This window comes from Botrytis cinerea, chromosome 16, assembly GCF_000143535.2.
Source record: "Botrytis cinerea B05.10 chromosome 16, complete sequence".
In the NCBI taxonomy this organism is placed as follows: domain Eukaryota; kingdom Fungi; phylum Ascomycota; class Leotiomycetes; order Helotiales; family Sclerotiniaceae; genus Botrytis; species Botrytis cinerea.
In genome coordinates, this window is record NC_037325.1 from 1,744,174 (window position 1) to 1,768,815 (window position 24,642).

The following is a 24,642-nucleotide window of genomic DNA, read 5'->3' on the forward strand; positions in this document are numbered from 1 at the left end:
CTTGAATCAAAATTTACTCGCTTGTATTGTTGCTCAATAGGGGTATCAAATTCACTAATTATTCCTAGAATTAAATCAAACCGGCGAACAGATCTTCGATAGCGTCTCCGCCCTTCTTTTTCCTCTTCTTCTTCGGTGGTTTCGCCGGTATCGAATCTGATGATGATGCTAACTTAGAAGCCTTCGACTCCACTACTTCACCATCCTGTTTCCTCTTCTTTGGTTTCGCTTTCTTAACATCAGTGTCGTCTTCCTCTTTCCTCTCCACTGTTTGACTATCTTCCACCTCTGAAACTGGAACATCCCTCATGATCTTCTCGCCCATATCCTCGACTATCTCTGCTTCATTCAACTGCGGCGTCTCTTTCACAACTCCTGCTTGTTCGGCGATTTCCTCTGCAGTTAAAACTCTCAGTGCACCAAGAACTTTATACAATCGGGCCAAACATCCCATTAACATTAATCCCAACGTAGCATATTGATTATTGGCCACTAATTGACTAAATGCCCTGTTCCTCACATTCATTAGTAATTTTCCCACAGAAATCCTTTACAATGCCTATCTCTCCAACCCAACCACGGAGAAAAAGAGCTCACAGATAACATCCCGGTACCACATCCTCTTGAATAAATTTAACCAAACTCTGTAATTCCCTCTCTTCCCTCTCTTTTCGTTCCCGAGCTTTCCCTTTCACTTTTCCACGTGATGATTCCATCACATGTTCTGGGATAATGGATAGAAGACGAGATACTTGGCGGCGGAGGATTCCAAAGGATATGTACCATTTTGAGAGACGGTGTTGGTTTTTATTGCGGTGGTGTGTGAGGTGGAGGAGGTGAGTGAGTGAGAGAAGGGATGCATGATGTGGGTTTGGGGTTAATGTGTTCATTCTCGCTGTAAATTCAAAGTACTGGTTGACTTAATGGTTTGTCTCCTTGGGTTTGAGAAATCTATGAATTGCTGAGGCTCAACTTGTGTGGAAGCGTCATCGTTGTGCGTGGTTTAGTATTTAGAAATTCATGATGACAGGAAAAAGATATGGGAAGGCTTTAATCTTGTCAGCCTTGCAGGAAGGCTGAAGCACGGACTATCCGTCGAGAACAAGTATGCAGACCAGTGCTTCATTGACAGCCTTGACACATGCGATATGCAAAGTCTAGAACCTCGAATACTGATTCGAAAAAGACTGGCAATTCCATAAATCTACAGTATATTTTAATCCGCAACTCATGAATGACTACATTTAATACGAATTACAAACATTCCCTAACGCCAAAATGGCAGCTACGATTCCCCTCTCCACTACAACATGCTTGACCTCCTCAGAAGCTTTCAAATATCCTCTTCCACAGATTCGTCAATTCCACCGCGATCTCACTACAGAGCTTGACGAGAAAAATGCACGTCTGCGGACACTGGTCGGAGGGAGTTATAGACAATTACTTGGAACCGCCGAGCAAATCTTACAGATGCGACAGGATATTAGTGGAGTAGAGGAAAAGTTAGGCAAAGTAGGAGAAGGATGTGGGAGAAATGTGTTGGTTGGAATGGTTGGCGGATTGGGAAAATTACAGGGAGAAATGAAGAATGGAAAGAAGGGCGAGGAAATGCGGGTTGTGGCTAAGATGAAGGTATTGGGTATGTGTGGGATTGTGGTTGGGAAGCTCTTGAGGAGACCAGGGCGAATGGATGGGGATGGTGGGAGAGGGAAGGAATTAGTAGTTGCTGCGAAAGTCTTAGTTTTGAGCCGATTGTTGGCGAAGAGCTTGGAGAATACTGGAGATAAGGAATTCGTTGAAGAAGCGAAGAAGAAGAGGTCGGCTTTGACGAAGCGATTGTTACGCGCAGTTGAAAAGACATTGGTTTCCGTCAAGGATGCTGAAGATAGAGACGATTTGGTACAGACACTTTGTGCATACAGTCTAGCTACTAGTTCTGGCACCAAAGACGTCTTGCGACATTTCTTAAATGTTCGTGGTGAAGCAATGGCTTTAGCGTTTGACGATGAAGAGGAGTCGAACAAGCAGACCTCAGGTGTCCTACGCGCTTTGGAAATATATACGAGAACTTTACTAGATGTACAGGCTCTAGTGCCAAGGAGGCTGAGCGAAGCGTTGGCTGTGCTGAAGACGAAACCTTTACTGAAAGATGACAGCATTCGGGAAATGGAGGGATTGAGGTTGGATGTATGTGAGCGGTGGTTTGGCGATGAGATTATTTACTTCACACCTTATGTCCGGCATGATGATTTGGAAGGGTCATTGGCGGTTGAAACACTACGAGGTTGGGCGAAGAAAGCGTCAGAAGTGTTACTGGAAGGTTTTACGAAGACTCTTCAAGGGGGATTAGACTTTAAAGTAGTTGTTGAACTACGAACAAAGATTCTGGAGGTGTGGGTTAGAGATGGAGGCAAAGCAAGGGGATTCGATCCCTCTATACTTCTAAATGGCTTACGAGACGTTATAAACAAACGACTCGTAGAGTTATTAGAAACTAGAGTTGGCAAACTTCATCTAGTGGGGACAGAGATAGAGTCCACATTAGCAACATGGCAAGAAGGAATCACCGACATACATGCAAGTCTTTGGGACGAAGATATGATGGCAACCGAGCTCAGCAATGGTGGTAACATTTTCAAGCAAGACATACTTGCTCGCACGTTCGGACGGAACGATGCTGTTTCAAGAGTTGTTAACAGTTTTCACACTTGGAGACATCTCATCGAGGAAATTGGTACTTATATTGATGAACTGAAGAAACAAAGATGGGATGATGATTTGGAAGATATGGAAGATGATGAAAGTCTCGAATCACGACAAAACCTTCTTAGCAAGGAAGATCCACAAATGCTACAAGATCATCTCGATTCAAGCTTAGAAAATTCGTTCCAGGAGTTACACGCAAAGATCACTTCACTGGTGGACCAGCAAAAAGATAGTAAACATATCGGGAAAATATCGATATATATTCTCCGAATTCTACGAGATATCAGAGCAGAATTACCTAGTAACCCTGCACTACAAAAGTTTGGACTCTCACTTGTCTCATCACTGCACGAAAATCTCGCAGGTATGGTCTCAGAAAACGCCATCTTAGCCCTTGCAAAATCTCTCAAGAAGAAGAAGGTTGCGGGCAGAGCATTATGGGAGGGTACACCGGAACTTCCTGTTCAGCCCTCCCCAGCAACATTCAAATTTTTGAGAGGTTTATCGACTGCTATGGCTGATGCTGGAGCCGATCTATGGAGCCCTGTTGCCGTCAAAGTGTTGAAAGCGCGTCTGGACACCCAAGTTGAAGACCAATGGAGTAAGGCTCTAAAAGAAAAAGAGGAAGAGCCTAGCAATGGAATCTCTGGTTCTCCCACCAATGCTCCCGAAGCAGATGCCGAGGAAAAAGAAGGGGACGCTTCTGCTCCTAATCCTGCTGCTGCTGTAGAAGTAGATGAAGAAAAACAAAAGGATTTACTAAAGCAATCACTGTTCGATATATCTGTCTTGCAGCAAGCTTTAGAATCACAGTCAGACAATAAGGAGAACAAACTTAAGAACTTAGCGGATGAGGTGGGAGGAAAACTAGATCTCGAGGCGAGGGAAAGGAAACGTATGGTTAATGGCGCGGCGGAGTATTGGAAGAGGTGCAGTCTTTTGTTTGGACTTTTAGCGTAGATTCCAGATGGATGAATTAGTGAGAGGCTTATAATGAATTATATTACGAATACTTTACTTTTGAGTATTCACCCCTGCGAGTTGAAAAACCAAGACATCAGTCTTTTACGAGCCAATTCTGTACATGAGCATAATTTGACAATTATGAAGAATGTAGCTACTTAGACGCGTCTCATCTTTTCTGCTGCTGTTTAGTTTTTACAATCTTTATTTGCTCGACTGGTTTTTTGGGGGCGGGGAGCGGGGAGGGATTATACTTATTGTCGTTGCTAGTGCAGCTCCATCGATAATATAATTGTGATCTGATGGTTCTTCGCGGCTTTAAGTAGTTATCTTCCCATGCACATTGTACACTTTAAGATTATTCGGGGCTTCAACTTGCATTGTTAAAGTGATATTCATTACGATATGAGCGCAAGAGCTGCTTTGGTTTGTTGGTAGATTTGTGCCTTTGTGAGGGCGATGGGAGGCTATATACTCGTTTGCTGAGTCTGTATTGCAGGAAACTGTTATAGATAGGGGGTCCATGTCTGGAGGGATTTCTCGAGCGTGATGGGTGGATGATTTGATAGGAGAAGAGTTCGTAGCGACTTTATCTTCGGTTAGACATAACGAGATGAGATTGACGAGCAGCGACTGTTTTCGTCACCTATCATCTAGAGATCTCGCTCATACTCTGAAGGTTCAAAAAGCGGGTGTGTGATTCCTACTATATATAGTCTTGCAACACAATAGTACAAATGCGAAAAGAAAATGCTAGGTTTGAATATTGAGCGGTGGGTTTAGGAGCAAATTTTTGATGAGCTAGTGCTGGTAAGCTTCTTTGATAAGTAAGGGTTTAAATATTTACAGAGATCATTGTTGTATTTTACTCTCGCTGTGTGGGTATCAATATCTCCAATACCAGGACTTATGCAGTCAAAACCAGATTGATTATCATGGACATGTTGTATAATTTACTCTTCTCGCAGCATCCTTAGATTACTCGGGTGAATTTCCAGGATCAATTATGCGAGCTTGTGAAGTACCTCCTTTTAGCATCGCAGGAACATCTTGAGCTTCTCCTGGTAGGGAATATAAAATCAAGAAGAAAAATGGGTATGCGAATTTCTGTTTTTTATATTCCGTTTGTGCCCCAGCACGCATTCGATCGAGAGTGTTGCGAATATAAATCAGAAGTAGGCAGATGAATGTTAATCAAAAAGTGAAATTTCGAAAGGAATTTGAGATGGTTTCATGTTCATATTCTCTCTCTACTGCACAACTATACTTCACTCGCTTACGAATACTCACGAACTTTCCAAGATCTTTTTCTGTTACTATTCAGAAAGTTATGGGATAGCTATGAACAGTTCTTTAACCCTGTTGTGAGTCAGGAGTTTTTTTTAAATTTTTACGTTCCTTGAAAGCAAAAGCCAGTGTATGTTAACACTAGAGGCTTATTAGTTTATGGTAGTAAAAGACTTATTTGATAGAACTTGTGTTTTGCCTGCCGAGATATAGTGGCTGGTTGCATCTTCGGATTGCAGATAAACGATTATGATGAGAGCAACAGTAGGCACAAAATTTGTTCCTATGACAATATCTGCGCCATGATTGGAACTTCTTCTTTACTTGCCGATGGTATGATCTGAATATGATTCGCATATTTGGATTGCAGACATGTGATTGGAAGAAGACAATCACCAAATATTGAGCATTGATGCTTTGTTACTTACATAGTCTAGGTCGTCAGTACACTCTGTTTCTTATTTGGTGAAGGATGTATGTTGCATGAGATTTGCATATCTGCATCTTCGAGATGCGAATTTGTCGTTGCAATAAGATTAATAATGATCATGCTAATGAGTAATCCTTTATACCAATAGCTCGGTTCGACACTGTTTGTGACGGGGGTTATACTAAGCTTCTTGTTTGTAATGTTTGGATTGTTCCCGTATGTTGGCCAATAAAATAGTGGCATTTGCGAATCCGGAGCAAGGGAGAATACAACTAACTCCCTTGCTATTCTTCATATGAATGGAATGCTCTTCAAAATGCCGTTAGGTGAAATTGTAAGAAACTGGAGCTATGTTATATTACGCTATGCTTGTCGTTTACCTTGTTTTCCACCGGGTTTGGGGCGCTAACAACAATTTATCAAGTCGATGACGACAAAAGTCTGAAGATCGTGAATTGAGTTTCTGCCTTGCATTCACCAATGTCAGATGCCTAGTCTGTGCCGCAGAAAAAGTTCACTTGAAGCATATCCCTTATGGTGAGCGATCAGATGGTAAAGGCTTTGCAAGTATGGCACTATACGGTATGAAGAATAAAAAACGGCAATAAGCCTGAGCCTCACTCCGACAGGCACACACATGCCATGATGTAAGTGGGGTGGTAGGGCATATAAACTGTTCTAGGACTCGACAATGGAAAGTGGTCAAAGATGAAGGAGGCGCAGACGCAGATAGGAGGACGAGAACCGCGCTCGAGACGAGCAAGCCATTTTGTGACCCACATTGACATACACCATCTCAGATGCTAGGTACTCGTATCCACATTAAACCGCTTCAGGTTCGATGGAACGCTACGATCAAAGGATTCCCCGCCAATAAACCACGTTTCTTGGCTTATAAGCTTCTTCTAGTTCTTGCCCGGAAATAGGACGTGGAAGATGCCAGATCGAGACACAGAGACAAGAGGCAGCGACAGACATCTTTGAATTCTCAAGTGACATGGTTGGGGCCAGAAAGTAAACAATCTCGGTGCTGAAAATACAAAAGTGGCATAGTCCCGGAAAAGGGGTCGAGTCATCTCACCGGCGTCCTGTATCTTGACGAAATTCAAATCACATGATTGTGCTTACGAAAATAGATTAACCCTTGCCGGACATCGTTGCCACCTCACTTCTCATTCATTAAAGCACGAACGACAGCGAGAAATGGGAGGGCAAGAATAAACGTGCCAATCTTACCGATATTCATATCTGGGTGCTGACTGTGTGGAAACAGTATTTTTATCGGGAATCTTCTGGGCGGGTAGGGCTATGTTCCACTGCCAAACGGAGACATGATTGAAAATGGGTAGCATCTTCCGTTATCTAACTGCAAGCATGGACTTTTTCTCTAACAATTCTACGAAGTATGAGATGAGACTCATATTTTGAGGCAGAGCAAGCTTAAATTCACGTAAGCTGACTCTCCACTTTCATGACTACAAGGTATCATTGTGACTTGTTCGGACACAGAACGGCTAACGGTACAGAGTAAATGGTTGACAGGATGGTTCCTAGGAGTTGATATCAATCAGGATCAGATTTCCTTCACGATTGATTCTACCCGTCATATCTCGTATTTCGCTCAAGAGGCCTGGGTACATGGGATGAAAGATGTGCCGCGATTGATGTGTACCAGCGGCTTCCAGTCACTCCGATTTGCACAGCTAAAACGTTTCAAGAAGGGCCAAATTTCCTAATGTGGTGACAATGAGGTTTATCACATCGTTAGCTGCATGCTGTGAGCCACATCGTTCTTCCCGAGATCTGATGGTGGGATGCTATCGTCAATTATTGGCACCTTTTCATCCATCTTGTCTAATATGGGAAAGCATGAAGAAAATAAGGAAGTAGAGAGGAGAGCGATTTCGTAAGGATTCTCGAATATATTTCCCCAATTGTTGTCACAGCACCTTCGAAAGCCACGGCAGAATTGAGGGCTGATTGTCTCGCACACTACTTCTTCTTCGTCAACCAATCTCACACCCCCAATAACCACACAGCAGGTCGTCTTACTGATTTGGGTTTTTTCGATGCTTACGTCCGCGGCTGATTGAAAAATGATTTCACATATAAATAATTTTATCATCAATCGAATGAAGTGACCAGCCCCCACACTTCAGCCGATCAACCAAAATAGGTCTGGTCTGTCTAGTCTACATTTCTTGGTATCGGGTCATTAAATTGACTGGAATATGAAAAGATTCACAGTACACTTTCATATCTTACGTTTTGATTGGTCAATTTCCGAGTACTTCTTCGTTGGTAGCCTGATGAATGCTTGTCGTTATGTACGCCCGTGGAAAAGAGGTACAATATTCGGCTCAGACGAGACAAGGGACCTGGTGGCCGGAATCATATCTCAATTCCACATTCCTTTCAGCTTGAGGTTACTCAGCCTTGGAAAACCTCTAATGGACTAACGAAGCTGTTTCTTCATATTGCTTACACCCTTTCCTTAAATACTACTTATTCTACAAAGACTATTGTTCTCCCTTGTTTCAAAAACTTATTTTTTAATTTCTCTTTACTAAGTTTGCTCTTATATATATCTTCCAAAGTTAGCATTATCCGTTGAAGATTCTAGTCGATCCTTAGAAACCCCTGCTGCGCGAGTCTACCAACACGAGGATCTCCAAATTCGGTACCACTCTTGATCTATCAATTCTTCGATTGAGGTTCCAAGTGTGTCAGATTCCCACTGGTGTACCGAGGCTGGTACAAATCTTATCATGGCGACATCTGAACCCTTAGAGTTTCCCAATATGCCTAACGGTAAACAGCGGCGCAATGGGATTAACGCCAATGGGAAAGGACACAAACTAAATGGTGTTAATGGCACTACTTCAAGTAACGGTCAGAATGGACATTATCATGGAGAGAGTGGACTAGGTGAATCTCTTGATGACCTCAAAAATATCGATGGCCACACACAATCAAATGGACATTGTTCAAGTGATGACGAACATCGACATCTTGATAAATCACATCGAATTGAATCTTTTGGTGCTCGTACAACAGCATCAGGGGGCCAAGCGAGACAACATTCTAAGATCCGGACATATACCGATGATCCCGACAGCAGAGACTTTCCTCGGATATCAAAACCTGTAGAGCTTCTGAGAAATTCTTATGATGTAGTAGTGATTGGGTCTGGTTATGGTGGATCAGTTGCTGCTAGCCGTATGGCAAGAGCTGGACAGTCAGTGTGTCTCTTGGAAAGAGGGAAGGAAAAATGGCCGGGAGAGTACCCTAGTGGCACCAAAGACACGATAGAGGAACTTCATGTATCGGGAAATTTTGCTCCGGGAATTTTACCCGGTATGATGGTGGAAGAGGGAGATCCTACGGGTCTTTATCATCTCATATTTGGAAAAGGTCAGAATGCCTTCGTAGCAAATGGTTTGGGGGGAACAAGCCTTTTGAACGCCAATATATTCCTCGAAGCCGACAAAGATACTCTGGCTATGGATTGTTGGCCGAAGGAATTGCGAGAGGAAAAAGCACTAAAAGAATACTACAACCGAGCTGCTTCTGTTTTACAGCCTCAAAGTTATCCAGAAGACTGGCCTGCGCTTCCCAAGTTGACATTGCTGGAGAAGCAGGCTAGAATTCTCGGTATGCATGAGAAATTTTATCGCCCACCACAAACTACTCGATTCCTTGGAGGACCAAATAGTACTGGAGTTGAGATGTACCCATCCGCTTTGACGGGTATGGATTCCACCGGTGTTAATGATGGAAGCAAAAGTAGTACTTTGGTCAATTATCTCTCGGATGCATGGAATTGGGGAGCAGAAATGTTCTGTGAATGCGAAGTAAGATATGTTAAAAAACACCCAGATCCTAAACAAGAAGGTTATCTCGTATGCTTTGCATGGCATGGAAGCAATCGTGGATCTTTCAAGACCAATATTTACGAAGATCTCCTGTGGGTACATGCAAAGAAGTGTGTTTTTCTTGGAGCCGGATCGATTGGCTCAACAGAAATTCTTCTTCGAAGTAGAAGCTTGGGAATGAATATGAGCGACAGACTAGGCAAATCCATGAGTGGCAATGGTGATATGTTAGCTTTTGGCTATAACACCGATGAGGAAGTTAACGCGATTGGTCGTGCATCCCCCGCGGTAGATAAGCCTGTTGGCCCTACTATTACAGGCATCATCGACAACCGAGAGGGTCATGCAAATGTTTTGGATGGATATGTTATTGAAGAGGGTGCGATTCCAAAAGCACTTGCTCCACTTTTTCAATTCATGCTTGAGAAGCTTCCAGGCTCTGAAGCACCAGCAGATTTGACCACTCTCGAGAAATTGAGGCACACACTGTCATCTGCAGGTAGTCGTTTCTTGGGTCCATACTACAAAAAGGGTAGTATTGAGAGAACACAAACATATCTTGTTATGAGCCACGATACCAATCAAGCCATCCTTACTCTCAAAGATGATAAACCATCTCTTGAATTTCTTGGTGTGGGTCGAAGTGACCATGTCAGAAAAATCAACAACGTCCTCAAAGAAGCTACAGAAGCTGTCGGTGGAACATTCGTTAATAATCCATTTTACGCAGCACTAGGCCAGCAAGAAATCACCGTTCATCCTATCGGAGGGGCTTGCATGAGTTCGGATAACACTGCACAATATGGGGTTACCAATCATTTTGGTGAAATTCTCACTGGTAATGGCAGTGAGACATATCCTGGTCTTATTGTTTCCGATGCTGCTGTCATTCCCTGCGCACTAGGCGTCAATCCGTTCGCAACAATTACTGCGCTGGCTGAACGTTCAGTTGCTCATGCTGCGAAGAACTTCAATCTTACTATTGATTATGATACTAGCAATGGTTTGTTGGATTTGTTCGGCGAGCCGAAGCATGCTCCCATGCAATTGCAAAGTTATAGCACCCAAAACTTTGAAGTGGAAGCAGCTACTAAGATCATTGATGAATCTGAAGCCTCCAAGACGAGTGGGTTTGGTTTCACTGAGGTGATGGAAGGATTCGTTCATATTGGAAAGAATCTGAAGGGTGATCATCGGGAGGATTATGAAATTGCTGCCAAGACTGCTAGGGGACTTTGTGAGGCTTCAAGGTTTTTTTTGAGTGTCAAAACTTTTGATACACGCAAAAGTATGTACTTCTCCCTAGCATAATATCATATTATTACTAACATCGTATCAATAGTTGTTCATCGAGCGGATCATTCGGCTATGTTAACTGGCACATTCGTTTGTGCTTCATTGCCCGGGAGTCCTTTTATGGTTCAACGTGGAGACTTCCAACTCTTCAACGTCGATCATCAAGCTCCTGGTACTCGAAATCTAACATATGATTTCGATATGACCTCTACTGATGGAAAACAATTACACTTCCATGGATTTAAAATCGTTGATTCATCAGTTGCTCTTGGGCCATTGAAATTCTGGACCGCTGCATCAACATTATACGTCACCATCACGGAGAAAGATGCCGACAAAACTGTACTAGGAAGAGGAATGATGCATATCCAACCCAAAGATTTCCTATCGCAAATCTTCACACTCCAGTCATTTGGTCGTAACTTCTGGTCTAGACTTCAGTCCACCACAAGCTTTATGACTTTCTTCGCAAGACAATCAGCCAATCTCTTCTTCGCTCCATTTACATATCTTCAATACCCATCCGTCACCTACACCGGCTACATAAACGACACTCCCCCCGATGATACCATTCAAATCGTCGCCTCCGACAACGTGAAGACCCTCCTCCACGTCTGGGAACCCCGAAACCCCAACATCGAAACCAAAAATCTCTTCTTCATCCCCGGCGCCTCAGTCGATCATCAAATCTTCGCTCTCCCCACCATTGAAGTAAATGCCATCAACTACTTTACCCGCGCCGGATACCGCTGCTTCGTCGTCGTCCATCGCATCTGTCAACTCATAGTTGCAGAAAATAACTGGACCACCTTCGACGCGCGTCTCGATATCAAAGCCTCGCTTCAATGGATCCGCAAAGAATATGGCCATGATCCCATCTACACAATCGCTCATTGTATGGGCTCTGTCGCCTTTTCTTCGGGACTTCTAGATGGTACTATTCCCGCAAACTGGATTCTAGGAGTCACCTGTTCGCAGGTCTTTATGAATCCGATTTGGGCAACCTTGAATCTAGCAAAGGCGCTCGCGGGCCCCATTCCCTTTGACAAGTTGTATAAATTCTTTGGAGGCAATTGGTTCAGCTGTAGCAGCACGAAGGAAGATTCGTATTTCCAACAAGCGGTCAATCAGCTGTTGAGATTCTATCCCGATAAGAGATGTGAGATTTGTAATAATGTTTCGTGTCATCGCTGCTCGTTGATTTTCGGTCGGTATGTGTTTCCCCAGTCCTTTACTCTTACTCTTTCCCTTCATTAATATTGATGTTGATATTGCTCCTGAAATTGAGATGAAGAAACAATGCTAATCAAAATCGATTTTTAGTCTCTGGAACCACAACAACCTCAACGAAGCCACCCACCGTCAAATCAACCGATTTTTCTCCGGCGTCAACATGACCTGTCTCCACCTCCTCATGAGAATGGGCACAATCGGGCACGTCACCGGCAACGCGCCACTCTTCCACCCGCTCACCTCATCCAAGAACATCCGCCGTCTTAAAGACATTCCATTTTTCCTCTTCTCCGGCTCAGACAACAAAGTCCTGAATCCAGAGAGCACGACGAAGACGCTGGAGATTCTGAGAGAGGAAAATGGCGGTGGTTCCGAGTTTGAAATGTATGAACGTACCGAGATTAGAGGGTATGGACATTTGGATTGTTGGATGGGTAGGGAGGCCTACAAGGATGTGTATCCTGAGGTGAGGGAGCGTGTGGATCGGGTGTGTAGGGGAAGGGAGTATAGGTTTGAGGGGAGCGTGGAGGGGAAGAAGGGGATTTAGGGGGTTATGGTTTAGGAACTGGGAAATGGAAATGGGAAATGGAAATGGAAATCAGGAATTAGGAACCAGGGACTTGGGAAAATGCCTTCTCAAATTAGAGTATGTGCTGTCTGCCTGCCTGTCTGTTTTTTTGTATGTTTGTATGTAGTATTAGGAATCAGGAGTCGGATCTGGGATGGGACGGGATAGGATATTTATGGTATGATATGATACGACATGTTATGATAAATCAAGATGAGGAGTTTAGGCAATGTATTCTTTTACCCTTCTAAGAGGGGGGGGGGGGGGGGGTAAAGATCAGATAAGATATAATAGGAATTTGATAGATTTCTTCCTTCCTTCTTCTTTCCATTCATTCTCCCTTTCTTCAATTCATTCCCTCTCCCTTTCATTCATTCTTCTAAACCAGCACAAGATCAATATCTCGTCAATTTATCTAATCTACTATGCAGCAAATTTAGTTTTAGTTCTAGTTCTAGTCTCAGTCAGTCAGTTAGTTCGGTATGGAATCTTGATATCGATATAGATAGATAGATAGATAAATAGATAGAAAGAAAATTCTCAACTTCATTGACGATTAATCCATCTTTACAGCTTCTCAGCTGCCAATTTGTGATTTCTCCGAATGTTGTGTGATGTACTAACACTCACATCATCTTGAATATTCTAAATCTAAATCCAAAATCTGTTATCTATTTCTAATGTCTACATATTCAACCCCTAGCCAACCAAATGTATTGCAAAATCCCCGAAACCAAAAATCAAAAACCAAGAGCAGCCGAACGAAGAATATATGAATGAAATAAAGGAAGGAAAGCTCATGGAACCTTATTCATCAGTTCAAACTGCTTGGACTACTGAATACTCTAATCTTGTCCATTTCTGTTAAAGCCGCATGCAAATTTCAAGGTTTAAAATTCAACTTCATTTCATGTATTGCTATCGATCCCGTGATCATTCCTATTCCATTCCCCGTTTCATGGACTCATTGATTCTATGGCTCCGATCCGACATGAACCCATTCAATTCATTTCCTATCCCCTCAATCCCATCCCGTGGATCCAATATCTATTTTTGATTATTTCATTATTTCATTCCTGTCACCCTTAAACACCCTTTCACCTTTCAGCCTCTCCTTAGACCTCTTCTCTATCCCACCTCCATCTTTCCATAACCACCAATCTCGAAACACTCCCGAAGAAGAATATGGAATAAAGTGAAGTCAGGAAAAGAAAAGCCTCCAAATCCCTCATCGAAAAATCGAAAGGACTTCTCACAATCTATCTAAGCAAGACGCCAACGATCAGTCAAGGAACAAAGGGAACTTTTTTCTGCTATGCGCTTGGTTTCCATCACATTCAACTTTGTTTTTTTCAAGTGCTCGATGTAAGTATGAAAAGAGAAAGAAGAAGGAATCTGAAAAGAAGGAAGGAGGAAGAAGAGAGGTAAGAGATCAAAATAGGGAAACTACTTTTGTTGAGGAGGAGCATTAGCAAAGGTAACACCCTTCGAAATGTTACCCTTAAGACCATCGACGCAAGCGGCCAAAAGTTTCTTTTCGGCATCGTTGATGTTGGAGAGAGGGTTTTGAGCTTTGCTGGCACCGTTTGTCTATTTGATAGTTAGCTTTGTTAACCTTGATTTAACAAGAAGTGAAGTGAAACTTACGCCAAGTTCAACAGGGACAGAGAAGAAATCGAGGCCAGTCTCCTTGGCGATAGCCTCACCGCCTGGGACACCTGGAAGGTAGACGAAAGTTGGCTCGACAATACCCTTCTCACCGTTCAAGGCCTTGAGAACCTTCTCGGCGAAACTATTATCTGGTCAATAAAACCTTCAAAGATTTGAGTTTTAAAACATACCGGAAACCAGCATAGGCCATAGAAAGAGTTGCTGATCCAGCACCATCCTTGGCCTTGACAACTTCATCACCACCAAATTGAACTCTGTTAACCAAAGCATCCAATTTATCAGCTGGGATGTTAACACTTGGCTTGGCTTGGCTGAAAAGTGGAACAATGGTCTCTCCAGAGTGACCACCGATAACTGGGATAGTCAATTCTTGTGGGTTTGCTGTTCCGACAATTTCAGCGACGAAAGTCTCGGCTCTAACAACATCAAGGGTAGTGACACCGAAAAGACGTTGAGCATCAAAGACTCCCTTAGCTTTGAGAACCTCGGCGGCAATTGGGACAGTGGAGTTAACTGGGTTGGAGATGATAAGGATATAGGCTTTTGGGGCAACCTCGGCGATGATCTCAATGAGACCCTTGACGATGCCGGCGTTGATGTTGAAGAGATCATCACGGGTCATTCCTGGCTTACGGGGAATTCCAGCTGGGATGACGATGATATCAGCGTTCTTGAATGCCAACTTGGCACCATCATCTTTTGGCAAATATCCGGTGATTTTCTGTGTAGATAGCACAGATTAGCTCCTGCAATGTCTCTTCCTTCCCGAACCGTCTAGGACTCATCCTGTGTCTTTAGATTGTATACGTACAGCTGGGCTCGAGATGTGCGAAAGATCGGCGGCAACACCAGGAGTGTTGACAACATCGTAGAGGGCCAACTCGGTGATGAGAGGAGAAGTCTTGAGGAGAAGCGACAATGGCTATAGGTAACACGATAACAGATTAGCAACCGATTCAATGAATCCACGACTTGTCGATTGAGAAGCAGAAGATCACGGTCAAGATCAAGATCAACACCAAGTAAACAAGACTCACCTGTCCGATTCCTCCGGAAGCACCAGCGACGACTATTCCTCAAATCAGCATCTCTGCCATCTCAATTTCGCATAATGAAGAGACCTACCAGCTTTGAAACCCATTTTGAGATATGTGAGTGTGTGTAGAGGTGTGGTGTATGTGTGTTTTTTGGATGAAGGTATTGAGAGATGTGATGAGAGTGCGAGTGTGAGTGTGAGTGTTTTGTTGTGAGTTCTGTCAAGTCGAGAATTATTATTAGCACTTTGAATTATTATTAGTACTTCACGCCAAACAATCAGCTCCTGCCAATACCCCGCATCGCTCGTCCAACAGATTGGACCCCTCAACAACTCCAACCCATTCAGCCATCCACCCATCCACCCATCCACCCACCCACTCACCCAATCTTCTCTATTGAATCGTCCCTCACCCCCTTTCTCACTCTCGCTCCAGACAGAAATAGAATAGAAACAGAAACAGATACATACCTCGGGGTATTAGATTATCGTCTTTCTTTCTATTGATCTTTTGCACCAGGACAAAACAGCGAAGAGGTCAGTCTTTATTCTCGAATCTGAAGTCGGTGAAAGTGGAGAGCTCAAAAAGGGTCAGAAGCTCAAACAAAAGGGATGATCTGGTTGGTTCTGATCTGGTTGGCTGGAGGGGTAAAAAGTAGAGGGGGCATTTGCTATAGCGGGGCCATTCTTCCCATATCCCCTTCTCATTGGATGCTCTGGCGTTGCAGTAGGGAACTCGGGTCTTACCTTGTTACACCTGGGCAGTCGTGCGTTTCTTGGGACTTCTTGGTATTGGTAGAATGAGAACTGAGTGCGTGGGCAGGGTAGATGGTGAATCACACGTGTAAACTCTAAAGCGATGAGGAGATATCAATTTCAAATCGAGGAACCGTGGCTGTTTATATAAAAGAGCCATCTTCGTCGGAATCTACCCTTCACTACGTAACCTTGGGTAAGTCTGGGGAAATGCTAATCACATTGTCGACTGACCGAGGCATAATTCCCTTCGGCTCGGAAATCTACGGACGCGTCTATGAATCGTTCAACGTCTTTCAAAAGACATGTGCACTATTAGGGGGGAAAGCTCTACGAATTGTTCCGGTCATCATATTCACATGTCCGCATCTCGCAACTGGAGCTTTGGAATGGGATGAGAACTCTTCCGTTGTGGAGTGTGATGCCGATTGCGTGAGCCTTCCTTCCGCCTGTAAACATTCAATCAATTCCACCATCTAGTCTCACAATCACTTCATAACCATCACTTGAAAATTCATCCAGATTTCCGTAAACCATCATGATGTAACCGATTCATTGAAAACTAGTTTGTGTGTCTGTCTCAAATGTCATAAAATAGACCACTCCACTCATTAAGAGTACCTGAGGAACAAGACTAGACCCAACCAATTGAACAATAATCAATTCCCCCAATCCCCAACCATATCAAATTGGTATCCTTTACTCTTCCTTCTCAGCAGCCTTGGCGGCCTTGGATCCTCTAAGCTTTGGTGCTGGGGCATCTTTCTTAGGGGTTTGGGATTCGAGGATAGCGGAGGAACGGGCGACGGCTTCAGCACGGAGGTCAGATCTGTATCCACCTTGGGCGACGGTCTTTGCGACACCAGCGAAGGTCCTATTTTTAGGGAAAGTTTCGTTAGTCTCAAATTTCATTCCTGGATTCGACGAGGTTCCATGATTGAATTAAACGTACTTTCTGCCGGACTTGCTGTAGGTGGTCTTGTTCAAGCTGGATGCTGGCTTTTGGCTGGCAGAGGTCTTCTTGGTGATCAAAGTAACACCCTTCTCAGATGGGACAACACCGACGGCCTATCCATAGATTTAATTAGTACCACTGATTCCATTTCGATTCCTCGATTTGCTTTTGCCGTTGGGGATTATATTCGTATCGTACCTTGTCGTTGACGAAACCAGCATACTGTAATTCAATTAGCCTTTATTCATATTGGAGATTCCGTGGTAGAGATTGCTACAATCTTCCCGATAACTACATACCTTTCTGGAGTGCTTGTTGGTCAAGTTCAAGGGATCTCTGGAGAAGGTGCTTCCACCACCAGTTGTGCGCTTGACCAAGAAAGCGTTCTGGGATCCTAGATAAATTCCATAGCCATCAGTAACTGCCCATCTCTAATCGATTCTCCTCCCATCTTCGTATCCTCTTCATGTTCGAAACTGCAATCCAACATCCCCCTCGTGAGTCCTTTCAACTCCCCTCAAGTCCCTTCGACCTTTGACCCCAATTCGTAAATCCCACCCCACAGCATTCCAACAATGAAAACAGGTAAACGTACGGGTAACCTCCCAGATCAAATCAGCGGAAACATATTGAGACATCTTGACGGGTGGGTGAGTGAGAATTGAGGAAATTCTTGTGGTCGTTGGCGGTAGTCGAAATTATGTCTGAGTATCAAGATCTTGTCGCAAAATCATTAAAATTCACGAATCACTGAATTTGTGCGTCCAATCAGATTTCGTCTCGCTTATCCTATTTTAGTCTTCTGTCTTTTGGCCTTGTCTTGATCACTGATGCCTTGTGGCTGACTCATCACACCGTCGAGGAAATAAGGCATGCAGAAAGGCATTCGTCACTTTTCCAAGCTCGAGCCAAGTTTTAATCGCATGCGGAAAGGTGGCTGTGAGGTTTGGACGGTTAGAGAAGTTCAATACAACCAAACTATTCGGATGAGGCGGGCATCAACTGGTGCTGACGTCTGTTTCTAAAAGCGAGGTTATCGCCAGATTTTTTCTTTCTTTCTCTCAATGACTACCCATTCTACGTAATTTCATTTCCTTTCTTTCATTGCCCATTGTCTAACATCTTTGCGACTACGAATACGATTTGTTGAAAAGAGACTTGGAGATCGAGGATTCTACAATTGCTGAGCAACTGCGCAAGATATTCAAAGGTTCCGGCGACAATATAAGTCAAGATGGCATATCTGCTCTATACAACCGTCTTCGTTTTCCTCGTTATCTCTACTAGTAAGTCTTACTTTCCCAGGATAGACTACTTGAGACAATTAAATTACTAACACCATTCCAGTCGCCTTTGTAACCCGCGATCGTTGGTCTCCATACATCCCCGAACATTACCTCGAACGTCTCCCCCGATTTATGTACACTCCCTATCACGCACTTCCCCATTCCTTCGAAAACGACATTGAATCTGGTTTAACCTCTTCAAACTTCAACCTCTCTCAAAACCTCCTAGATTCAGATCCAAGAAATGGACTTTCAGATAATGGGAAAAGAGAAATTCAGAGAATCATGAGGACAAAGAAGGTTAACTTTGATGAGGCGAGGAGACTATGGATGCAGGAAAGTTTTAAGAGGGAAAATATTGGACCGGATGGAAAGCCAAGAGATCCAAAGTTTGTGAGCTTTTCGTGAAGAAAGCGAGGGCAGATGTGGATATATATTCTTCAACGAACTAGTCTTTTTGGCCAAATAACACAATGTGAAGAAGTGCTTATCGGTGGCTCTTATTCCAACACGGCTAAACTCCCAAATTCTGGAGGGGACTGGGCATTGGAGAGAGATGGAGAATGGGACAAGACAAGGAATCGGATTGGAATATGGATCGGAGATATATACCCAGGAAGGATGAGCAGGACGGGCGGGAACGGACTTGAACGGAGATGGGATTTGGGAGGTACGGAAAGCGTTTGATATTTTAGCGACGGACTTGAATTGGTACTGGATGTCATCAAGCAAGTGAAAATGGCGTTTTGAGGTTTTGAATCCGGCAACATAGTTATCCGGGATTTACTCGGTGCCAGTACGAAGGCACATTTCTTTTCACCCCTACAATACTTTCTTTCGTTAATTTTTTTTTCTTTCTATTTCATTTGTCAATATCGAAATCGTTGTTTGTAAGATTGAGAAGAGGAAGAAGACGAAGAGGGTTATAACACCTACTTGTGTATAGATTATCATAGGGAAAAGGGATTATTCCATCACTCTTATATGTCATTCTCGGTGTTCTAGGTGGTCAACAATACGGATTTAAACCTATCAGCGAAGAGTTCTTGATAAAAGTAAGTTGTGAATCATAATATCTAGCTCACTCTGCTATCCATTTTAGAATCTAAATCTAAAACTCGCAAGCTGGCTAATAGCCAAAATTCCCATAAAAACAATCCCCTTCATCCAATATTCCCTCCCATGTCCTCCCCCTTTCCTCTCACACGCCTAGCCCATCCGGACCAGAAGTGAAATCAGCCGATAGCAAAATATCAATATAGACTGGGATCTGAGCCAAGAATTGCGAGGGGAAGTGAAAGAGGCAAGGAGATTGAGATTTGATTTAGACGAGTCGTTTGTTGCATATCTAAGGGAAACGAAGGGGTTGTTATTTTTGTGGTTATTAGATATTGGATATTCAGGAGCGGAGGAGTAGGTAGCAATATGGTCTTTTGTTGCATATCTACGAAAGACAATTTGTTATTTTTACGTTTATCAAAGGCTTTTCATACCATCACTAAAGGGCAAAGTAGCGGTTTGTTGCACATATAAGAAAGATGATTCGTTATTTTTATAATTATCAAGTGCTCAAGATTCCTTATGTGCCTACTAGAAGTGCGATACAGTGCTCGACGTGTTTTGTTGCATATCTGAAAAATAACGACTGTGATTTTTGTGATTGGTAGATTCTGAGAACTGAAACGATTTGTGAAATGGAATGAAAAGGTCTGAATTCCGGGTGAAGGGAGCGGGGGAAAAAGGGGGATAATGGAATCATGGGGTTATTTGGTGTATGGAGGCTATCCACTCTGGAGGTTTGAGAGAAACCTGGCGTGTTTGTATCCCCTCGCCCTTACTCTCTTTTCGGCTGAGATCAAGAGTGCGAGAAAGGAAAAATGCTATAAAGAGATAGGGTGAATGGAAATTAGGATATGAGTGCAGGGAGCAATCGACTTCGCTTCTAGTATAGAACAATGCAATACAAAGTTCTGCAAGTATATCATGTTCAACGTACGCGAGTTCTCCTAATTGCATCTGGCTATGAAACGTCTGCTTCAGGGGTTATTTTCTTGCCAATTCTCCCAGCAAAATCCCACAAGTCAATAACGTGAATTCATCTGGGCAATCTGCAGTGCCCCTGTTGCCTGAGACCTCGACAACGTCGTCGACGGCGGCGGGATATGGCTACTTCTATAACCCTGCAATTTCCTGGTTTGACCAAACCCTTCCTATGACTCCTTGCTAATCATCATCTCATTCGATTCCATATCTTGCCATGCCATCTCGCTAGATCGCAAATCGCTAAGTCGCAAATATTATTGTACGGTGATGTACATTGTGGTATGGTATATCTTTATTTTTCTCGTCCTCTCTTGGAATTCGGCTCTGGGTAGTTGTGTATATTAGGGATTCTCTAAAGCCCATTACTTCTTCATCTTACAGCTGGCCGACCTGTTGTGTGGTTCTGACAATAATAGCAGAGTTTATTGTATCTTTCTAATAGTCCAAGCATAACATAATCATTTGCCCGTGGTAGTATTAACAATACTCTTAATTTGGAATGTAGCACCCGGTAATTCAGTTGTTTCCGCATGAACAGTAGCATTTATACCCATTGAGGCGAGGGCTCCACGAATTATGCCGCAGGGGAAGTATAGGAACTGAATGATTAAGTGTTAGCTCATTGCCTAGTGAATTTTGGGGACATATGTGAATAAGTAAGGGGTACTAACAGGTTGAGCGCGTATAACTGCATTTCCGCCTGGTTCTGTACTCATGCGCGCAAAGGGACGAAATGAATGGTCTGTCAGGACGTAGACTCCCTATTCCTCCATGTCAGTATCAATCCACTTGTGCTAACCAAGCCATGATCCGTAGCACCCGGAAAGGGAGAAAATACCCTATGATTCGTTTTCAGATTATCAATCTGTTTCCTGAAAACCAGCATCCACAAATCCTTACACAGAAACTTAATAACATCCAATGTATCTGTAAACCGGGGACGATCTTTACTAAATCGTTCCACGAGACCCAACCCAACACGATATCCGAGACTTTCGAGACGGAAAAACACTCGTTCGCGTTCTTCTTCTTCTTCCATTTTTGGAGCTGCAGATGGATTGGGAGAGGAAGAGGGCGGAGAAGGCGCATCTAGTGCGTGCACAGTCCGGTAGGCCAGAGGAACGAGTTCGATAAGGAGGAGGTCCAGACACGAGGAATTGAGGAAGGTGGCCGTGGGATCGGAGGCATTGTAGGGTGGAAGAGGCGATTCGAAGGACATTTTTATAAGCTGTTGATAGTAGGTCCAGGGACGAGTGGCTCGGTGTTTTGGTTTGCGCAAGGAGGATGGAGAGTTGGGTGGATGTGGTTATTGCAAGGATTATGTGAGAATAAGGTATTAAATTGTGTAAAATCACTTTGGCGTAGGTAATTTGGGAGAATGAGTGTATATTCTGTAATCACAAATGCAGAGAGAGCAGAAGTGGTAAGGTGGTGAGGTTGCAGAGGATGGCTATGTAATTGAGTAGCTTACTGAAGGAGATGATGCTTTTGGTTTGATTCGGCCAGAACATCGGTAAGTTCACGGTCTCGCGAAATAATATTTCCGCACCGCGATTTCAGAATCTTCAATGAACATCATGCCAGTGAACTTGTCAAAATTATTTCTTAATTCTATTTGATGAGATAAGGATGGTTTGGAAGCGTATTAAGATGTTATACGATATGGGATTTTACAATCTGTCTACCAATCACCAATTAGCAGCACCAACTAACTGACAACTGTGATCAGATATCCCACATCTAGACCTTGAGTGAAGGGAGAAAGTTCTACCCATCCACCATCCAAAGTACATGTCTTGCTTGAGTTTTTGGCTACGCTGTATCTGATATCACTGCGATTGTTACAATTATACTTGGCGGGTCATACTGATCCTGACTCAATTGAGCAGCTCAAGTTGACTGCGCGTGGTTCAGTCTCACATAACATTATTCATCAACCTCTTTTGTCCAATAAGGATGAATATAAAAACATTCAGGAATGGAAAGCAGGATGAAACTCCATTGAAATGTTGGTCTAGGCACAAATAATTTGAAGCGGGAGCAAGACGGCTACAAGCTGGTCGATGCAGCACTCCAAGGCCTTGCTGCCTCATGAATATTCCAGAATATCATTTTATCACCATATAAGACTTATCCCGGGCGCTTAGCTTGTATCATTGTTAGATTGGAATCATCAGATAGGCCCCTGCTGGAAAATGATGAATACCAACAATATTTATTAATGTAAACAGGTCATCAATCGAGATAGATATATAAGGTTGAAATTTCATGTTTTAAGAGTATCGAAATCAATGACTTTCAATCATCTTCATCCACAAATCGAGATACAAAACGATAAACCGTATTCAATAACGATCAAATCTTATATCAAAGTGTCTCACAATGTTGAACAATTCATTTTCTCGAAAGAAACGACAAGGGGAACCCTCTGGCGACAGGAAGCCTTCAAGTCACAGTCCAAATAGATCAGTAGATGGCACTGTCAAAATCAAAGACAATTCGAGGGAATTCGATGCCCACAAGAAATTCGCACCTATTGTCAATTCTCTGAAAAATTCTCAAACTTCTCTAAAACATAAATATAACGATAAAGCAGCAGGCATTAAGAACAGTGAAGATAAGGTTCACGAGGCCATCGAAAATCTGCAGATGGCGTTGGAAACTTATGCAAATAAGCTTATCGCTATACGTGAATTAACGAAAGAAAAAGAGGATTATATAGGCCAGTTAGACTCAGTGAAAGAGAAGTGTGGACGTAAAATGGAGAGTAATGTTGACCCAGAAGAAGCCTGGAAGTACTGGCTAAGTCATGATGTCAAAAACGAGAAGACGAAACAGGAAAATAATAGACGGTCTTTGGAAAACGAACTACACGCACGTGTAAGGTACTCTACTAAGAAAAAATGTTATAAAGGGGACTGGTTTAAGTTTTCTGATGAGGATGAGTACTTTTTGGAAAAGTACAACACTAAAGGATTCAAACCAGAAGATGTGATTCAGGGGGAGAACGGGCTCAAGAGACAACTGGAAGACTCGTTTAAGAAGATTAAGTGGTATGATAATCCCAAAGAGGATTCCGATTGGATCTACAGAGACAGGTGCATTGACTTAAGTAAGCAAGAGCTGGGAGGATGGAAAGAAGAGTGACTGGTAGAGATATTCCACATAACGCGCGTTAGGAATACCAGACGAGAGTATTTTAGATTAATTTCATGTCACTTTCATCATTATGGGAACACTGGACTACTGTTGCACTACCTCTCTCGGCCACCTAATAGGCTACACTGATCTTCAAAATGTGGAGTATTGAAACTGTCGATGAAGTCCTAATTCACTTTTCTCTAGTGCGGCAAAACATACTATGCTTTTCTCTTCCTAGCTCCTATTCATATCTCCTTTTACTGTCCTCACCTCTCCTCTATAGAAAAGATGATATCAGCCTTCCTCCAGTTTTCCAAATTCCGAAGTCCGCTGTCTATCTACGAAACTCGTCTCTTTTGATACCCATCAATCATTTTTACATGAAATTTCGCCAAAATATCACTTCTTTCTTGCGAGCCTCAAACGAAGCAAGCCCTGATCTCTGATTCCTTACCGGATGATTGTTCAAACTTTGACAATCTAAACTGAATGATTTTACTCCAGTGGTTTCCTCGCAATTTAGCTCGTACCAGGCTCCTCTCACAGCCTCGCAATTTGAATTGACATATACAGAAGTTTCGACATGAAATCGTAGAGTTACAACCCGATCGATATGGCGGATTCTTGGAAAGCTACGTGAACCATTCTCTATCCGCATGATAGGTATTTCTAGAGCTAACGGTATTTACTCGAGTTTTCTTGACGAATATATGGAAGTTGGCAGGACGTATTAAGGGACATACCAATCAATAAGTTATATCTTCTCCAACAATCAAGTGTTCGGTTTGCAGATTATCTTGGGAAAAGGCTACAATCATGAAGATTCAGATTCCAAAATAATGTCTAGTCTAGCTTTCAAAATGATCGATGATTACGTCGATCACAAAGTTGCCGTTCAACTGAATATCAATGCTTTATCTAGGAATTATGTTTCCCCAAGACCACCACAAATATATCCTCAACCCCGAAAGAGGCTACTAAGTCTACTAGCATCAGAAATTAAGAGTTGTTAAAAAGAAGAAGACTGAGTTTAAGGATGTGATAATAGTCAATGAGGCGAGAAAGAAGTTGCACAGATTTAGGAGAGAAATTAAAACATTGAGGTCAGGAAATTAATAAGTTGTGAGGGAACAAGTAGTTTGTATGAGTTAGGATCTAGAGAATTAGCTATGGGGTGTGCTTGAGGGACATTATTACCAGTTTTAGAAGCTAGCACGAGTCGTCTTACCACGGTGACTTCACTTCGTCTTTTCAATTCATTTCTCTATATTCTTCGACTCAACAACACATAAGTTTTCTCATAAACTCACGATAGACATTTTCTACAAGTGAAAACAATTTGGCAATAGAGTTCCTGATCTTTTAATCGCAATCGCCGAACATGAATCGGGAGAAT

The 24,642-nt window shown here is 42.9% G+C and overlaps 8 protein-coding genes across 19 annotated transcripts; 4 read left to right on the forward strand and 4 right to left on the reverse strand.

The window, feature by feature from the left end:
- Positions 1–2: 2 nt before the first annotated feature.
- Positions 3–1,020, reverse strand: BCIN_16g04770 (hypothetical protein). The gene is made up of 2 exons (XM_024698194.1): positions 598–1,020; positions 3–509 (listed from the first exon to the last, which is right to left on the reverse strand). Exons 1-2 carry the CDS (start codon positions 888–890, stop codon positions 71–73), a joined length of 732 nt encoding a protein of 243 aa, XP_024554011.1. The 5' UTR covers positions 891–1,020; the 3' UTR covers positions 3–70.
- Positions 1,021–1,136: 116 nt separating this feature from the next.
- BCIN_16g04780 (hypothetical protein) lies at positions 1,137–3,737 on the forward strand. Its single transcript, XM_024698195.1, has one exon. The coding sequence runs from the start codon at positions 1,279–1,281 to the stop codon at positions 3,664–3,666; it is 2,388 nt and encodes a 795-aa protein (XP_024554012.1). The 5' UTR covers positions 1,137–1,278; the 3' UTR covers positions 3,667–3,737.
- A 3,428-nt stretch (positions 3,738–7,165) lies between these two features.
- Positions 7,166–12,587, forward strand: BCIN_16g04790 (hypothetical protein). The gene is made up of 3 exons (XM_001550790.2): positions 7,166–10,549; positions 10,604–11,768; positions 11,881–12,587. Exons 1-3 carry the CDS (start codon positions 8,155–8,157, stop codon positions 12,335–12,337), a joined length of 4,017 nt encoding a protein of 1,338 aa, XP_001550840.2. The 5' UTR covers positions 7,166–8,154; the 3' UTR covers positions 12,338–12,587.
- Positions 12,588–13,233: 646 nt separating this feature from the next.
- On the reverse strand, positions 13,234–15,917 carry BCIN_16g04800 (hypothetical protein). Of its 12 annotated transcripts, none has more exons than XM_024698205.1 (9): positions 15,813–15,917; positions 15,537–15,573; positions 15,155–15,282; positions 15,067–15,098; positions 14,841–14,951; positions 14,200–14,750; positions 14,006–14,150; positions 13,809–13,948; positions 13,234–13,617 (listed from the first exon to the last, which is right to left on the reverse strand). In XM_024698205.1, exons 3-9 carry the CDS (start codon positions 15,168–15,170, stop codon positions 13,611–13,613), a joined length of 1,002 nt encoding a protein of 333 aa, XP_024554015.1. In that variant the 5' UTR covers positions 15,171–15,282; positions 15,537–15,573; positions 15,813–15,917; the 3' UTR covers positions 13,234–13,610. The 12 variants fall into 12 exon arrangements, with proteins under 12 accessions (XP_024554015.1, XP_024554023.1, XP_024554018.1 ...); XM_024698206.1 differs by having other exon boundaries at positions 13,234–13,621; XM_024698197.1 differs by having other exon boundaries at positions 15,155–15,309.
- Positions 15,918–16,363: 446 nt separating this feature from the next.
- BCIN_16g04810 (hypothetical protein) lies at positions 16,364–17,489 on the reverse strand. The gene is made up of 5 exons (XM_001550788.2): positions 17,372–17,489; positions 17,076–17,170; positions 16,975–16,998; positions 16,774–16,889; positions 16,364–16,695 (listed from the first exon to the last, which is right to left on the reverse strand). Exons 1-5 carry the CDS (start codon positions 17,412–17,414, stop codon positions 16,521–16,523), a joined length of 453 nt encoding a protein of 150 aa, XP_001550838.1. The 5' UTR covers positions 17,415–17,489; the 3' UTR covers positions 16,364–16,520.
- Positions 17,490–17,681: 192 nt separating this feature from the next.
- BCIN_16g04820 (hypothetical protein) lies at positions 17,682–19,097 on the forward strand. Its single transcript, XM_001550787.2, has 2 exons — positions 17,682–18,062; positions 18,124–19,097. The coding sequence occupies exons 1-2, from the start codon at positions 18,011–18,013 to the stop codon at positions 18,468–18,470; spliced, it is 399 nt and encodes a 132-aa protein (XP_001550837.1). The 5' UTR covers positions 17,682–18,010; the 3' UTR covers positions 18,471–19,097.
- A 950-nt stretch (positions 19,098–20,047) lies between these two features.
- Positions 20,048–21,609, reverse strand: Bctrs33. Its single transcript, XM_001550786.2, has 3 exons — positions 20,944–21,609; positions 20,777–20,866; positions 20,048–20,704 (listed from the first exon to the last, which is right to left on the reverse strand). The coding sequence occupies exons 1-3, from the start codon at positions 21,322–21,324 to the stop codon at positions 20,564–20,566; spliced, it is 612 nt and encodes a 203-aa protein (XP_001550836.1). The 5' UTR covers positions 21,325–21,609; the 3' UTR covers positions 20,048–20,563.
- A 773-nt stretch (positions 21,610–22,382) lies between these two features.
- Positions 22,383–23,329, forward strand: BCIN_16g04840 (hypothetical protein). The gene has a single exon (XM_001550785.2). The coding sequence runs from the start codon at positions 22,488–22,490 to the stop codon at positions 23,250–23,252; it is 765 nt and encodes a 254-aa protein (XP_001550835.2). The 5' UTR covers positions 22,383–22,487; the 3' UTR covers positions 23,253–23,329.
- Positions 23,330–24,642: the final 1,313 nt, after the last annotated feature.

What these genes read in the sequence shown, in the direction of transcription:
- BCIN_16g04840 (XM_001550785.2), top strand. Translation starts at nt 22,488, where the DNA reads ATGTTGAACAATTCATTTTCTCGAAAGAAACGACAAGGGGAACCCTCT.
- BCIN_16g04800 (XM_024698205.1), bottom strand. An exon ending in CTTCCGGAGGAATCGGACAG is followed by an intron (nt 14,952 to 15,066) that starts GTGAGTCTTGTT and finishes TGTTACCTATAG; the next exon opens with CCATTGTCGCTTCTCCTCAA. An exon ending in ATGGCCTATGCTGGTTTCCG is followed by an intron (nt 14,151 to 14,199) that starts GTATGTTTTAAA and finishes ACCAGATAATAG; the next exon opens with TTTCGCCGAGAAGGTTCTCA.
- BCIN_16g04790 (XM_001550790.2), top strand. Translation starts at nt 8,155, where the DNA reads ATGGCGACATCTGAACCCTTAGAGTTTCCCAATATGCCTAACGGTAAA. An exon ending in AACTTTTGATACACGCAAAA is followed by an intron (nt 10,550 to 10,603) that starts GTATGTACTTCT and finishes TCGTATCAATAG; the next exon opens with TTGTTCATCGAGCGGATCAT. An exon ending in TGCTCGTTGATTTTCGGTCG is followed by an intron (nt 11,769 to 11,880) that starts GTATGTGTTTCC and finishes ATCGATTTTTAG; the next exon opens with TCTCTGGAACCACAACAACC.
- BCIN_16g04780 (XM_024698195.1), top strand. Translation starts at nt 1,279, where the DNA reads ATGGCAGCTACGATTCCCCTCTCCACTACAACATGCTTGACCTCCTCA.
- BCIN_16g04810 (XM_001550788.2), bottom strand. Translation starts at nt 17,414, where the DNA reads ATGTCTCAATATGTTTCCGCTGATTTGATCTGGGAGGTTACCC. An exon ending in TTTGATCTGGGAGGTTACCC is followed by an intron (nt 17,171 to 17,371) that starts GTACGTTTACCT and finishes GAATTTATCTAG; the next exon opens with GATCCCAGAACGCTTTCTTG. An exon ending in CTGGTTTCGTCAACGACAAG is followed by an intron (nt 16,890 to 16,974) that starts GTACGATACGAA and finishes ATCTATGGATAG; the next exon opens with GCCGTCGGTGTTGTCCCATC.
- Bctrs33 (XM_001550786.2), bottom strand. Translation starts at nt 21,324, where the DNA reads ATGTCCTTCGAATCGCCTCTTCCACCCTACAATGCCTCCGATCCCACG. An exon ending in ATCTGAAAACGAATCATAGG is followed by an intron (nt 20,867 to 20,943) that starts GTATTTTCTCCC and finishes ATGGAGGAATAG; the next exon opens with GGAGTCTACGTCCTGACAGA. An exon ending in CAGTTATACGCGCTCAACCT is followed by an intron (nt 20,705 to 20,776) that starts GTTAGTACCCCT and finishes TTAATCATTCAG; the next exon opens with TTCCTATACTTCCCCTGCGG.
- BCIN_16g04820 (XM_001550787.2), top strand. Translation starts at nt 18,011, where the DNA reads ATGGCATATCTGCTCTATACAACCGTCTTCGTTTTCCTCGTTATCTCT. An exon ending in TTTCCTCGTTATCTCTACTA is followed by an intron (nt 18,063 to 18,123) that starts GTAAGTCTTACT and finishes ACACCATTCCAG; the next exon opens with TCGCCTTTGTAACCCGCGAT.
- BCIN_16g04770 (XM_024698194.1), bottom strand. Translation starts at nt 890, where the DNA reads ATGAACACATTAACCCCAAACCCACATCATGCATCCCTTCTCTCACTC. An exon ending in GTGGTACCGGGATGTTATCT is followed by an intron (nt 510 to 597) that starts GTGAGCTCTTTT and finishes TGTGAGGAACAG; the next exon opens with GGCATTTAGTCAATTAGTGG.